We start from the raw sequence: 14,561 nt of genomic DNA, 5'->3' as shown, positions 1-14,561 counted from the left end.
ATACCCTCCCCCATACCCCACATACATGCATACCCATACAAACACACCCACAGCCCCCCATAAACCTATGCCCACCCACCCATACCCTCCATACTGCTCCACAGCCCCCAACAATATACAAAAGTAAGACTTCATTATACAATACATTATATAATCACCTCTGTGTACACTATGCAAACACATATAAATAAGGACAAAAACACATTTTTTAAAATCAAATTAATGTATGCTATAGTAGATGTTTGATTTTTAGAATATAATTTTTTTTCCCCAGTTCCAAGATGACAAACTCCCTTGCTGAAAGGAGTACTTCAGCTGTCACTCTTCCCTGCCTCCCGTTGCTGTCGCCTTTCGCTGGCCGCTTCCCTGCCCGCCACTACTGCTCCCCCACTTGCCCACCACTCCAGCAGCACACGGTTCCATGCAGTGTGATGCCAGTGGGGCTGGGATGGCTCCTGTTTTGCCGGCGATCCTCTTCTCTCCCCTCCCCCGTTCTTACCAGAATTTACACTCTGATGGAAGGAAGGCAAGGGAACAGCCAGAAGCTTGGGGGGCCAGGGCCAAGTGGGCCTTGCTGCTGCTGGTGTTGGGTCCTACAGCTGGCTCCTCCTGAGTCCTGCTGCTGCTGGTACTGGGAAGATAATAGTCAATTTTCTAAATGTTTAGGGTCCCTGTGGGCCAGATAAAATGGCCTGGTGTGCTGGATAAGGCCTGCAGGCTGCATTTTGCCCACCCCTGTAGTAGACTATTGTAAGAAAAAGAAAAGGCATTATGGAGCCAAGACAGTGGAGTGTAGGAAGAAACATTTAGAAAAGGGTCTCTCTAATTTGGGAGTTGCATGTATATAATATCAGCCTATCTGTATAATGGCCATATCTAGAATGGCTTTCCCAGTATAGGGCATGTGCTGTAAAATGTGCATAAATTTATTGTGCTGCTTATGCTTTAATGAAGTCAATGACTGCTATAGAACTTGAAAGCTTATTGAAGTTTTAAGAAAAGGAGAAAATGAAGAACCAGTTTAAAATAGCCTTGAAGAAGCTCATAGTTAGTCATGTCAACACGTGGACTAGTTTTCTTTTATTAAAGGTTATGGCCAAGGTTTATATTTTAAAATATATGTTCAAATATAAACCTTCAGGAAATACTTTTTCCTGACTCTAGTCAACTATTAACTATGTTTGTAAGAGTAAGCCATATTCACCTCAAGGACTAACTGCATCAAAAATAGCTTACGAGAGATTTCAGAGGTTGTGTGCCTATGTGAGAACACTAAGTTGTAGTTGCTTCCTGGTTGCAGTAGCAGTTCTCATTTATATGTTTCTAATATCCGTATTTAACCCATTTCATAATATTTATCACTTATCTGCTCTGCCAAACACAAAGAACAATTCTTCAAATAAGTAAATTAATATCAGTGTAATATATTCTGGAAGTCAGTCTCTGTCTGGGCAGGATAGGGCTTTTCAGTCTTTTGTAAGTGCCTTGGGTTGAACAGGTAAGTAGTGTCTCTTAATATTCACTCTGGACTACTGCCCAACACAATGTAACTCCAGCCCTTGAATTACCAACTACCTTTACTACATTACTCATGTGCATCACAACTTTATCTTCTTGCTGTTGAGTTATGAGCACATTCTTCAACAAAATTAGATGTTACTCCATGTAATTGGCTAGATGTCTTGAGTAGGAGGAGGCCATCCCTCTTGAAGATCAGGTTTTCATTGTATTTTGGACATACCATGCTTTTAGCAACTTTAATTTGTTCCATGTATCATATGATGAAATCTTTTTGTCTCACTGTTCATATGAATATGATGAACTATATGGTCTTAGAGCAGGGGTGGGCAAAATGCGGCCTGCGGGCCCCCAAAAATATTTAGAAAATTAATATTTATCTGCCCTGGGCTGCCTGTCATGTGACCCTCAATGGCTTTCCAAAACTCAGTAAGTGGCCCTCTGCCCAAAATAATTGCCTGCCCCTGTCTTAGAGCATCATGTGACATCATTTGCACCAAATTTGCTATATTAGATTTTACCATTTCCCTTTGGGGTTCTGTTAAATTTTGCTATGTATCTATGAAATGAATACGTCATTAGCATTCTGCTATCTCTTTCAAAAGAGGAAGGTTGTAGTAGGTGGCTTTCTACAAAACCACATTGTTCTTCTGGAATGACACAAGCTAATGCAGCCTAAAATGATTTTTTCACCACCTTAAGAATTTTTTGTCTTATAGCTGGGGTAAGCATTACGGTCTTTCTACTTGCCCCAAATAATGGTAATAAAAGCCTGCTGTAGTCTCACTCTTCCTCCAATATACGTGACAGATTCTGGAAATGTGTTCAGATATAAATGACAACATATGGCTTTATCCATTTGCATCTGATTTCACCATATCTTGGACATCTGCCAAGCTTCAGGGTGTAGGCTTCAGCTACAATTTTACTCTTGCATGAGATGATACGGTTTATTATGGAAGATTAAAGTCAGTTCACTGCCTCCTGTAGCACACATGTTCCTACCACTGAATCATCTGATGACAGGGTGAGGAACCACCGGCAGCCACATTTTTGTTGCTGCTGCTGCTGCTTTCCCCACTGAATATCCGCTACTTTACTTCAATGGGCCAATATTATTTGTTTATTGTCTTTGCCAGTTGTCTGTTGGGGCGGTGTCACTTATGCTTCTTTCTGATTTAATCAGTAAACCGTAGTTTATACTGGGTTATGTCAGCATTTTTCCATTGCCCATGTGGGATCGTTCATGTGAAGCCTCCCCAAACTCCGTCTTTAGTCTGGGTTTATCTCATCATTGAATGATCTTATGCATCAGCATTATGGTTGTTTCCCTAGTGGATGGTGTTTTTTTTAAATATTTGAGTCAGTTCCAGGTTTTTCCTGCAGTCATATTAGAAATGCACATTTGCCTGGAATCTAAGGCTTGGGTAAATTCCTTCTATTTCTGGTGATGGTTGTTCCTGAGGAAGGGCATCCCCAAAGCCCAGATGGATTTGATTTTGGAGTATGGTTTTAATAGACCGTCAACCACATGAATAAAGAGACTTGGAATTTTAATAGACACCAATGCATCTAATCCAATTCCTATTCAAGTCAGTGGAGAAACTCCTACTGACTTGAATGGTGAGTTGAAAAAGGCCCAGTACAACCTTCTAAAATACAATTAAGTCAGTTGGGGGTTACTCTGTTAGCTTTTTACTTCCACTGCTTTCTGAGCTGGTTCTTAAAGAAAACTTCTGTCAGGTTTTAGTATTCTGCTGTGTGAGTCTTTCTACTAGAGCTAATTTCACTATTAGTCTGTTCTTTAGAGTGAAGGACTGAAGTCCTCTTGACTTGTATGTTGTCAATAAATGACCCAACCCACATTCTAGGAAAGATATAGAAAAACTTTTATAAGTTAATTTTGGAGCTCTTCCAAACTCATTAAGAATTATTCCAAAGCCGCTCCATTTTTGGAGCCATGGTAGAGGAAGAGTAAGGGTAGAGGCAAGGATGGAGTAGACCTGGCTATTGACCACACAATGGGTTTTATGTACAAATTATTCTTGATTATGGCAGGAGTAATCTGCAGGCAGGAAGTGGGGAGGGCTTGTCAGTACCCTGGTGCTAAGCAAGATGCCAGCAAATATTGGCATTTTTGTATTCCGTTGCAGTGGTCCAGGACAGCGTGAAGCACCCAGGGCACTAGTCTTATCAAATGAACACAAGATTTCATTTCCTGTTTGTGCTGCCGATCTTCTCCAAGTATCCTTCTGATTATTTCATATTGGAATTTGGCTGCTTGCTAGTTTTGCAAAGCATAAGCAAATGGCTTCTTTACCAGTGATACAGATAGCCCTTTTCCCATTACCTATCACACCCATTGTAAAATGAAGCCTCCTGTGGGGAGCAGGAACTTGCACTTCCTCCCTCGATTTCAGCTGGAAACACACTAATGCAATTTAGGTTTTAGCAGCCAACTCTGTATGTATGGTGTGCCATGAGGAATGTCTGTGCTTTGATCTCTTAGCAAGACCGTTCACTGTACTGCAGGAAGAACTTCTGATGATTGCTTTTGCAGAAATATATGATCAGCCTCAGAAGGCAGAATGTAAATCTTGTTTGGAGAGCAGTTGTTGTGGCAGACTTGTCAGTTCTTTCCATGTCCCAAGAGGTTTCTTCTTCACTATAAAAACTCATCTGGTACGGCCAAAGGCAAAGCTCCTGTTGATGTCAGGAGCCGACCACAAATATCTAATAATTTGGTGCAGTAATTGTACATAGTGGTCACAGAAAATGTGCCACATATGCCGTATTGTATTTTTGCTTAAGGCAGAAAAGAAGGCAAGCAATGCTAGTATGAGAGAGGAATGTAATATAAATAAAACCTAACTAAATGTTTAAAAAAACCTGAGAAGTAAAGAGCAGGACCCACCATGAAATCTGCCACTGGTTCTACTTTGTAGATGTAGTTACCTAGTCAGGGCCCCCAACCCATGGGTCAGGGACCCATGAGACTATCCAGTGTTGCTGGTGACCACAGGAAATCAAATAATTAAAACTGAAGTTAACAGGGAGAGTCAAATATGAAGATGCCCACTGTATGTTATCTGCTCAGCCTTGTCCCATGAGCTAGTGAAGACTGGGGAACACTGGCTTATCCTGATCCAACGTCCATTAACATCAGTAGGATTTGGATCAATTCCTTAGTGTTTATTTAGATACTGTGAGGAGAAGTGCTATTTAAAACCTAAGCTAATAGATGGTATTGTCAGTAATTGGTACTTTTATTTTTATTTGGTATTTATATTTTTGCAGTGTTCAAAATTTCAAATGAGATGCACATTTAGGATGAAAACTGCCATTCCTTAAATATTACAGAGTAGTACTACACTACAACTTAAGGTGGAAAATTGGGGAAAACTTGTTTTTTTCCAAAATTACAGGCAGTTTATTTGGGAAGAATTTAATTAAATTTAAAATACTGGGAAACCAGTGGTAATGGTCCTCTAAAAAGTTCAAGGAGTTTTATTTTTAATGATCTGGATCTGAACTGTTAGGAACTTGGATATATACAATATATCTAAAAGTATACCCTCCAGCAACATTTTGCCCTCTGGCAGTGCAGGGTTGTTAGTCTAGGACTGGTTAAGGGGGAAGTGTGCAAGCACTGCTGACTTAATAATGTGAATTGGTGGCTTGTATCTATAGGTATGACTTCACTGATCATTAAAGAGCTATATATCTTTATGGCTCTTAAATTCTCACAACACTCTTGTGTAGGGAAACTGAGGCACAGCAAGGTTACCTCCCACACATCAAATCAATAACAAAGACAGTTTTGGAAAGCAGCAGCAGCTTGTGCCCGCTCTTCTGCTCACTGTGAAAGTCAATATTGCCCCTTTAACACTTGTAATACTTACTTATTCCAGTAGTTGACATGATGTTTTTGTTTCTGGAAAGTGTTGCGATCCCTGAAGTAAGGGAATTGTAGTGAAATAGTTTAGTCCATTGCTACTAATAAGAAGACCTGTAAACCTGGAAGGAAATTGTTCATTTTGTGAAGACCAGCAGCTGATTCCACATACCATGATTGGGCATCTAACTCATGTATGAGATTTAGCACCTGGATGTCACGAGAATTTAATTTCTCCTCCATCTGTTGTTGAGTTGACCGGGTCTTTTTCGTGATTGCCCACAACACAGAATCCCTGAACTAAACACACCAAACTTGAAAGGAACCGGACAGCAACTTTGATATGGTACTCTTTCCTGCCAGATTGCAGGGTGTGTACTGTGAGCTGAAGAGGTTAGGTAGTAATCTGTTACTTTACCATAGTGATGATAGAGCTGTCTGACTGTCACATTAGAGGCCTTTTGGCATTTAAATTGGAAACTTCCTTCTTAAAACTTTATCAAACTTGTGATGACTTAAATATTTACATGACATTAACCCCAGTGTGACCAGCCAAGATTAGAGTCCAGTTACACTAGGGACTGCACTGCTGCATCCAAGGAGTGGGCTTTGACTTAGAGAGAACACAGGCTAAAGAAAGAGTGAAAAGAAAAGAAGAAATGGTATAGGATGGGGTGGGTAGGACAGACCTTGGAATGGCTGATAGCTGTTGTATGCCATCTTGGTGAGAAGTCTAGGGGATGACAGAGAGCCAAGGAGAATGTAACCTCTCCAGTACTACAAATTGCTTAAAATATTGAGATTAAAAACACCCATATGTTCTGGGGTTGTAGTGATGATGTAGTTGTGATGTTCCAGGTAATATATTACAGCAAAGGATTTTTTGGTGATATATTTTATTGGAATAAATATATAGTTAGTCCAATAGATGATATCACCAAAAAATCTTTGTCTCATTCTGGGTGATTTTTCTTGGTCTTCCGGTATTTAAGGCTTAGGTTTGCATTTATGTCACTTTTCTGCACAACCAAGAGACAGAAAAATAAATTTCTTATAACAAAAGCTCAGATTTTTTAAATTCCTGGAATTGGGACTTTAAGGAAGAACACACAGGGCTCCTCATAAAGTCTTGAGTTACCTGCATTGCCTCTCATAGTCCCCTGCTGGGCCTCACTTGAAGCTAGGAACTGGTGAGGGAAGAGGTGTAGTCTGTAGACCTCAGAGACCATGAGTTCCACAAGGAAGGAATAGTTTATTCCTGCAGAGGATCAGCACCTTTGTATTGCTCTCCTGGCCTCTTCCCAGCAGTAAAGCTTCTGCCAGTCATACTCAAATACCAGGTACAGGCACTACACTTTTACCCATGTAAACGTTTGGAAATTGGTCTATACCTGTGACAGAACAAGAGTTTGGCATACAAAACTGATCTATACCTATAAGAGAACACACATGCAGCACACATAGACTGATTTAAAAATGGCAGAATCTAGTCTAAGATTCTCCCCCGCCGGTGCCCCCTCCTCCCTGCTCCACAGCGCAAATGTGTGCTCTCTTTACTACCAATCTAACCTATGCTATTGACAGAAAACTGCATAACGTGGATGATGGATTCTGCCTTGGGCTTTTTGAATGTCTGTACCTAGCCCCAATGGCCACCTTTCTTGTACACATAGGGGGGCATGTGCCCCCCTTCTGTGCACATAGGGGGGCATGTGCCGCCACCAGCTTCTGCTGGTGGTTGCTGCTCACTATCTGCCCCCACTCACTGCCAACATGAGTAGCAGCATCTGCGGGCACTCTACTCCCCGCCACCAACACCGATGCTAGCAGCTGTGGGCAGTCCCTGCATGCCACCATGGTGCCCCCCAGTCTTGGGAGGCACCAGTTGTTCATACCTGTGTAAGCAGCCTCTTTCTGAGGATTGTGCAGTCAAGAACATAATTCAACACTGCAGTACCCTAGATGTGAATATCGACTTGGATATACATAGCCCTGGTAATATTCAAGCAACCATAATGGAGTAGAAGTTTCTGCTTTCATTGAAATCGTGGGGTGAATGTGACATTGAATTCAAGGACAGTAGAAGTGAGCTCAAGGTTTAATCCATCAGGAAAATGTTCTTCTTAGATTTGGGAAATACTGGGCTGACTTTGACTTCATTAGTGCGAAACCCACACTAACATCTGACAGCAGAACTTGACCTAAGGCATTTCTCATTCTACAGTATGAAATGCTTCAAAACAAGGAATGCAGTTTTGATGTACATATGTACAATAGGCCATTATTTTCAAATACAGCCTTCAAGTTTGTGTCTGCACTACTCTTTTATGTGCACATGATAGAGTGTACCTATGATAAATTTCGGCATAGAATCTACATCTGTGAAGGCGATATTTTCACTGAAAATTGTTTGGTTAATAGTCACATTTGAACGTAAGTTGTAATTTGGGGAAGCTAGGCAGGTGCAAAAATTAGCAGCCGAGCTGAGATCCCATTTAAAAATGCAGTCCACAGGCAAAGTGAAACATTATTAGCTTAACATCTAGTTTCCTGGATTATAATGATATCACATGTGAGACTTTTAAAAGCCTTGACATACGTAAGGAGACAGAGCTAAAAAATAGCAATGTGCTGAAGAACATCAAACGTGGTTATCAACTGGAAACAATTACCCTTAATAATAAATAGGTCTTCAAGTTGTGTTCCATGTGCAAACAGATACAGGGGTTTCTTTTTCCCCTTTCTTCTCAAATAAATGTCAATGTGTTGGTAAATTATATATTGATATTATTTAGGTATTTATTATGTAATTGTTAGATCATTATAATTGCCCAAATTGATAGCATGGATTTTATGCTGAGAATCTTAGATTATTTTAAATCACTGTTACTTTGTTCTGTTCTATTCATAATCTGACTCTAGGCTGTTTTACTTGGAACATATGTTACTCAGAAGTGCTTTAAGGCAGTAGCTCCTAACCTCTGTATTCATCATTCTAATGGAGCTCGGAGACCCTCCTCTGATTTTAGGCCTAATTCTGCAAAGGTTTCTATAAATGCAGACCCTACTCTAGCTGGGGGTCTCATTAACCTCAAAGGGACTTTGCAGGGGTGTCTGTTAGTGGGCTTGTGAGCTGCTACTGAACCTGCAATTTATTTTGGTTCAATTCATCCCCGTGAGTGCCAGCCCAAGTTCTACATACCTCTTACACTCATCTTGCCATTTTCACGAAGGTGAATTTCCGTGCCACCTAAGGGATGCTGACCCTGAGATGGCCTCACCAAATTCTGCTCCACAGTTTTCCTCCATTGCAGCAGAGGACCTAAGTTCCTCCATTTCTACAGGGTAAGAGGCAAGATTTGCCCTTGAGTAAGCTCAGAGCTAATGGAGTGCAGTGAATTAATAAAATGAAAGTCTTTGCTTGATTCTATGCATCCCAGGATGCAAACTGCAGTTGAGGTCAAAGTGACCATCTGCTCACTGAGAAGAGGTTCTGTGTAAAGAATTTATGAGCTTGAAAAGGGCTCCACTGTGAAACAGGAGAGGCACAAGTAAAGGAATTGCACATGGTCTTGCTTAGTCAGGATTCCCTTTCAGTATATAAAGGCTCATGAGTCTTTTAGGAGAATTATTATCTTGTGTGTCCCATTTAAATGATCTTGTGTGTCTAATTATCTTGTGTGTCCCGGCACAAAGAAACCGGGAAATTCATGTCTTCCTTTTGAAAGAATATAAATGGTGGCCTAAATCACACGTTAGTGGGTGCATCTACATGTGCATTAATGCACTTTTCCTCATACGCATTAAATTTAGTACCTCCAGTGTGAGGTACTAAATAAATATGCATTAGGCTGCCCTAATGTTCAGTACTGAAAGTGCATGTTTCTTAAGTGATGCTTAATGCACAGTAGCCTATATTACTGCACGTTAGTGTAATTGCACGGTTTTTATGTGATTCTTTAATGTACAGTAAAATAAGCTTATTATATGCTCATTAAAGCTCATGTGTAGATATGCCCAGTGTTAATAGTGGTGCAGTCACTGGGTGCATCTACATGAGACTTCTACTGTGGAGTAGACTCATTAGCTCCACAGTAAATGTCTCAGCATCTACATAAGCAGGGCTATTAGGCTGGAGTAAACTAATAAGTTCTGCAGCTACCCTGCTACGGAGTTCTTTACTCTGCAGCAACTCCTCTATAGACACTGCCCTGGCTGGCTGGGGCATGAGGGTGGTTCAGTGCAGGGGTTGCCTGCTGCCTAGCCCTGCACTGAAGCACCCTTGTGCTTCAGCTAGCCCCTCTGTGACACCTTGAACCAGGCTGCAGCAGCCCCAAGTTGGCAGGCTGACCCCCTGAGCCCTTTGCCAGCCAGGGCTGCTCTGACCCGGCTCAACATGATGCGGTGCCAGGCACATGTGTAAACATGGCGCCAGTGAGCAATAAGCAATAAGTACTGGAGTTTATTGAATCGTATTAATATGCATGTGTAGACATGCCCACTGAGTGATTGTAGGGGCGGGGGAGCTGCTGGGAAGGAACAAGACATATTCCTCCACTATCTACGCTCCAGTTTAACATGTTACAACTCTGGTGCCATTAGGTACAAATAAGGCTCTTTAGGCTCTTAAGAGGCAAAAGAGTGAGATGAAAATGGAAAAGCTAGTAGGAAGTGATATAAAGGAACCCACATGCCTTTGAATTTAAGGTGCCCTTGAATTTAAGATGCACACACATTTTCTGACTCTAAAGGAAAAAAAGCAAATAAAGGCATGTTTACCAAGGTGTATGGAAGAGCTTTTAACTGTTTTTGGCACATATTTAAAATGCAGGCCATTTTGAGAAGAAAATATTTCATTCGGTGTATATTTTCCAATGTAAAGAGGTATGGTAAAATAAAGTACTGGCCTCTGTTTTACCTTAGATCTTATTTCTCCATCTAGTTGATTGCTTTTCTTGCTAAACACCACATTGGTCTGACCTTTTGCCAGGAAAATTCACACCGACTTCTATACCAGTGTTTGAAATATAGACCCTCTGAATTTGGTCCCTGCTCATTTTCATTGGTTTTTACTTCGTAACATAAAGTACATATGTTACCTGGTAACATAACCTACAGCTTCATGTTGGACTCAGATATATTGAAGATGAAATTGGATAGAGGACTGGATCTGTGGCTGGTCCCTTTGCTTTCAGGGTACGCCAGTTGAGGATGAGATTTATAGACAGATAGATATTTAAAGGACAAGGCGCATTCTTTAATAACAAAACTCAAGTTCTTATCTTGTAGATAGGCAGCATGAGTGATGGCCATAATTTGAGGGATCAGACAATGCTTCAAGACTTTCCATGAAAAAAGTGGTCTAGAAAAGACAGTTGGTGGGTTAAAGGTTGTGAATTAACCTATAAGCTTGGTTTTTGCGTTTTTTAGCTCTCCCTCTAGTGGGTGGTTATATAATAGACACACCATATGCTTATTTTTACAGGTTTGTGGGGAGAAACAGCGCTTTGAGAAGCTGATGGAACATTTCCGAAATGAAGACAACAATATAGACTTCATGGTAAGACTTTATGCAACTTTGGGTAATATATTTCAATTCCCCATTGTCTTTTCTTATTCCCATATATTAATTTGGATCTTGTGTACCTTCAACCTTCTGTCATCTTACGCTCAGTCTAAAATGATCAAACCATTATAGATTGTTATATTCATTCTTTAATTTGCACAGGCTTCATAGTGATCTTTGAGGAAGTTATTGTTAGCTATTGTAATTCTACCTGGCGTAATCCATTCAATAGAATATCAAACTGGAACCTGAAAACTAGCATTCTTACCCCAGCTAGACATGCTGCAGGACTCTCTGTCCCTGTCATTCCTTTGTCTGTCGAGCTATTTAGAGTATAAGATCTGCCTGTGAGTGTGTACATGTACAGCTTTCAAGCAGACTGGGACCTTGATCTCAGCTGAGGCCTTTAACTGTTACTGTAATATAAATGATAGTAAAGCTGACAGTCAATAAGAGAGACCACCTACATATTAGAAAGGAAGTAGGCTTCTTTTAATGGCCATTTTAATAGTAAACATTTTGCTTTCTGTACAACTGAATTTCTGTATCTGGCCACCAGATACATTGCAAATATAGCTCTTGGTTATTAACTATTTGAGCATTTCTGATCAAGTGAAAGGTTCTTGTAAGCATGGTGTAGTAATATAATTATCATAGTATTTGATCCTGGAAGGGCAGGATTGGAGAGCTTGTTTTATAGCATTGTGTACTGTCACTGGGTAGGAGGACTGATAATATCTGAAATGACAAGTTGTGTAGTGCCAAAGTCTGTAAATACTCTAGACAGGGAAGTGTGAGCCAACATCATCACAACAGTGTCTGTCTTAATCTATAGATAAATATAACACTACTTTTTACCACAGCTAGTTCCTCAATTTGTTTGTACAATTCCACTTCCCCTGGAACAGCAGAGAAAATAGAAACATAGAGGAAGAACATATACATACCAAAACCCAGTTCCCATGATGGAAACTTATGAAACCAATGAATCATGATGCGAGAATGAGTGTAAATATTGAAGAAAAAAAAAGGAACTAATTATGAACTGAGCTTTAAAATGCATCTTTAAATATACTTAAGGTGAATTTTAGTTAAAGGTTCTTGCTTGAAAGTCCTAGAAACTGAAGTCCTCTCTTTCCAGGACAGCTACGCCTCAGGCACTATTACTGTGTTAACACAAAAAAAGACAAGGTTTCCTCCCTCCCACCCCCAATCAGCATGGGAGGAAAAGCCCCTTGCTTTACATTTGCATACAAGGAAACTTTACTAAATACATTGTCTATATTAAGCTGCTGCCAAAAGTGGCATGTGCTCAGTAATGGAAACCATCTATAAAATTGATTAAATGGAGCCAGCATCAAATATGACTATAAAATACATGGCCCATTAGGTAAATATACTGATCGGACCCTACAATAAGTATAGATTACTATAGCCCATCTGCGCAAGATACATAGTAACACTCATTGCAAGCAGTCCCCTCAGCACCGACCTTTTTTTCAAGTCATGGTGAGCCATTACATTGAATACATTTAGGCTTCCTCTTCACTCCCACAGCTGAGCTGCACTTTTCTTTCCAATTTCCAATGATTTCTGTTTCTTCACCAGCCTCAAATGCCTAGCAAACATCACGAAAAGGTTCACTCAGAATCCCTTTGTTGCCTCTTTCTTACCCTGTCCTTTATGATTAGGGTTGTTCTGCCCTCCATGAGGTGGATCTGGACCAGGTTGTTTGGTGCCTCACCTGCATATAAATTTTTGGTGGATCCCAGGACTTGTGACAAGATCACTGGATTCCAGTCAAGAGTGGAAGGGGGGCGGGGGGGGGGGGCTAATTACCATGTGATCCTTTGCAGGAGCAGGTATCTGGACTTTGCCTACCCCTAGTGAAAGGATGGTTCAGTCTCCATAACTATTCAAGCTGTAGCCTTTTGCTGCATCTTCCAGTGGTGCCTGTGTGCTTGATGGGTTTTATGTTGTAGACTTTTTGCTACGAGGAATTTGGTTAAGACTTTAGATATCATAGATATCATTCCCAGAAAAATTACTTTCAGGTGCTGCAGAGTTGGGTCAGACTCTCCATGATTTGGAGGTAAAACTGTTACTAATAAAATTACCATTTTGGCTCGTGCGGTAAATAAGCAATTTTTTCTTGTTTCAATAAAAGCTTACAGTTGGGTATAATATCTGCAGAAATTATAGTAGGGTTAAGGAGCTGTCTGTAGTTATAATTGTTGTTTTTTACAGCTGGTTTTGAAGTAGAGCCTGGACCCAGTGTGTGATCCTTGTGCTTAAAAATTCTCTAAGTTTTACATAAGGAAGGTTTGTCTAATAGACATATCAGACACAAAAGTTCACATCCTTACCTATTCTTTATCACTTATTGTCTCTTTAACCACTCCAGTAACTGCCAACATGAAATGTTAATAGCACTTAGTGCTTTTTTATCATATTCCAGAGTCCATTTGTAAATAAGACAACAGTATGTGGTTATCCAGCTCTCCACAGCCCATCAGGAATTGCCCACACTTATTACAGGGCTATTTTTTATTTACATACATTAGCCTGCATACTCTAAGGATAGGGAGCAGGGATAGTTCTGATCTAGTTCTCAACAAGCATGTTATTGTCTTATTCCTGCCTACTTATTGCTCCTCCATCCTGATCTGCTTGGTGAATGTTGGATCAGTTGCCTTTCGGGCAACATCTCATTTCCCTTTTCTCTGAACTCTTTTAGGGACTCTCCTAGCTCAGGGTTCTCATAGTGAGGAAGCCCAAGTAGCAAGAAGCATTGTACTGTTAAGTGCTTCCTAACAGAAAAATACCACAGATTCTTTCTGCATTTATTTCCACCCTCCTTTGCAGAGTGGATTCCCTTTAGAATCAGGAACCAGGAAGTTTTAGGGCTTTGTTGTACATTACAGTTAAGATGCGTTAACTACACTTAAAACACCAGTGTCCACACACTCAGGCAATAACCCACATGGTAAGTGCCACCATATCATATCAAAGTTAGTATTCTTAGCAAGAAGAGTACACATGGTAATAAGTAATACATTTTCAGCCATCGTGGGACTGCTCTACAGAGGTCACATGATAATGACAAATGTGGTGTTCCCAGCCACAGCACAGTGCTGTGCAGTACAGGGGCTGGACCGACAAACAGCTGTTTGTCAACCACATAGCTGGCTCCAGCCCTGCCCAGATCATAGTAAGCCTTACTGTTCAGTCACTTGGACCTAGTTCTAACTCATAGTAATGCTTACTATGATCTAAATAATACACTTGTTAACTGCCTTATGCTATAAGACCCTTTGTAACATAGCTCTAAAAGATGTCCCTTTAATAGCAAGTGTGTTTGTTTTGGGCCTGGGAGCTGGTTTCAAGGCACAGGGCATTCATGGAGATGACCTGTTCTATGGGAGCCAAACCTCTGGTCTTGGTGGAGCCAAGTCATAAAGAAACTCCACAAATAGGCCAAAAGTCCTGTCCCTCCAGCTCTCCCCACTGGAATTAACTGACTAGGTTTCAATCCTATCCTTTGCTTTATTGTTGCCTGTGTAAGGAAGAGTCAGCACAAAG

The 14,561-nt window shown here is 40.6% G+C and overlaps 1 protein-coding gene across 9 annotated transcripts in view; it reads left to right on the top strand.

Moving 5' to 3' along the window:
- Nucleotides 1-14,561, top strand: part of FMNL2 (formin like 2) — a 318,749-nt gene that overhangs the window by 264,631 nt on the left and 39,557 nt on the right. For all 9 annotated transcript variants that reach the window (XM_019522397.1, XM_019522402.1, XM_019522393.1 and 6 more), the window contains exon 10: nt 10,899-10,973. In XM_019522397.1, coding sequence (XP_019377942.1) covers nt 10,899-10,973 — 75 coding nt within the window. The remainder of the gene's footprint in view (nt 1-10,898; nt 10,974-14,561) is intronic.

The sequence above is a fragment of the Gavialis gangeticus genome, unplaced genomic scaffold (assembly GCF_001723915.1).
Source record: "Gavialis gangeticus isolate Ggan-Ray unplaced genomic scaffold, GavGan_comp1, whole genome shotgun sequence".
Classification (NCBI taxonomy): Eukaryota; Metazoa; Chordata; order Crocodylia; family Gavialidae; genus Gavialis; species Gavialis gangeticus.
The sequence above is the reverse complement of the archived record's forward strand: the minus strand, read 5'-3'. Positions and strand labels throughout refer to the sequence as shown.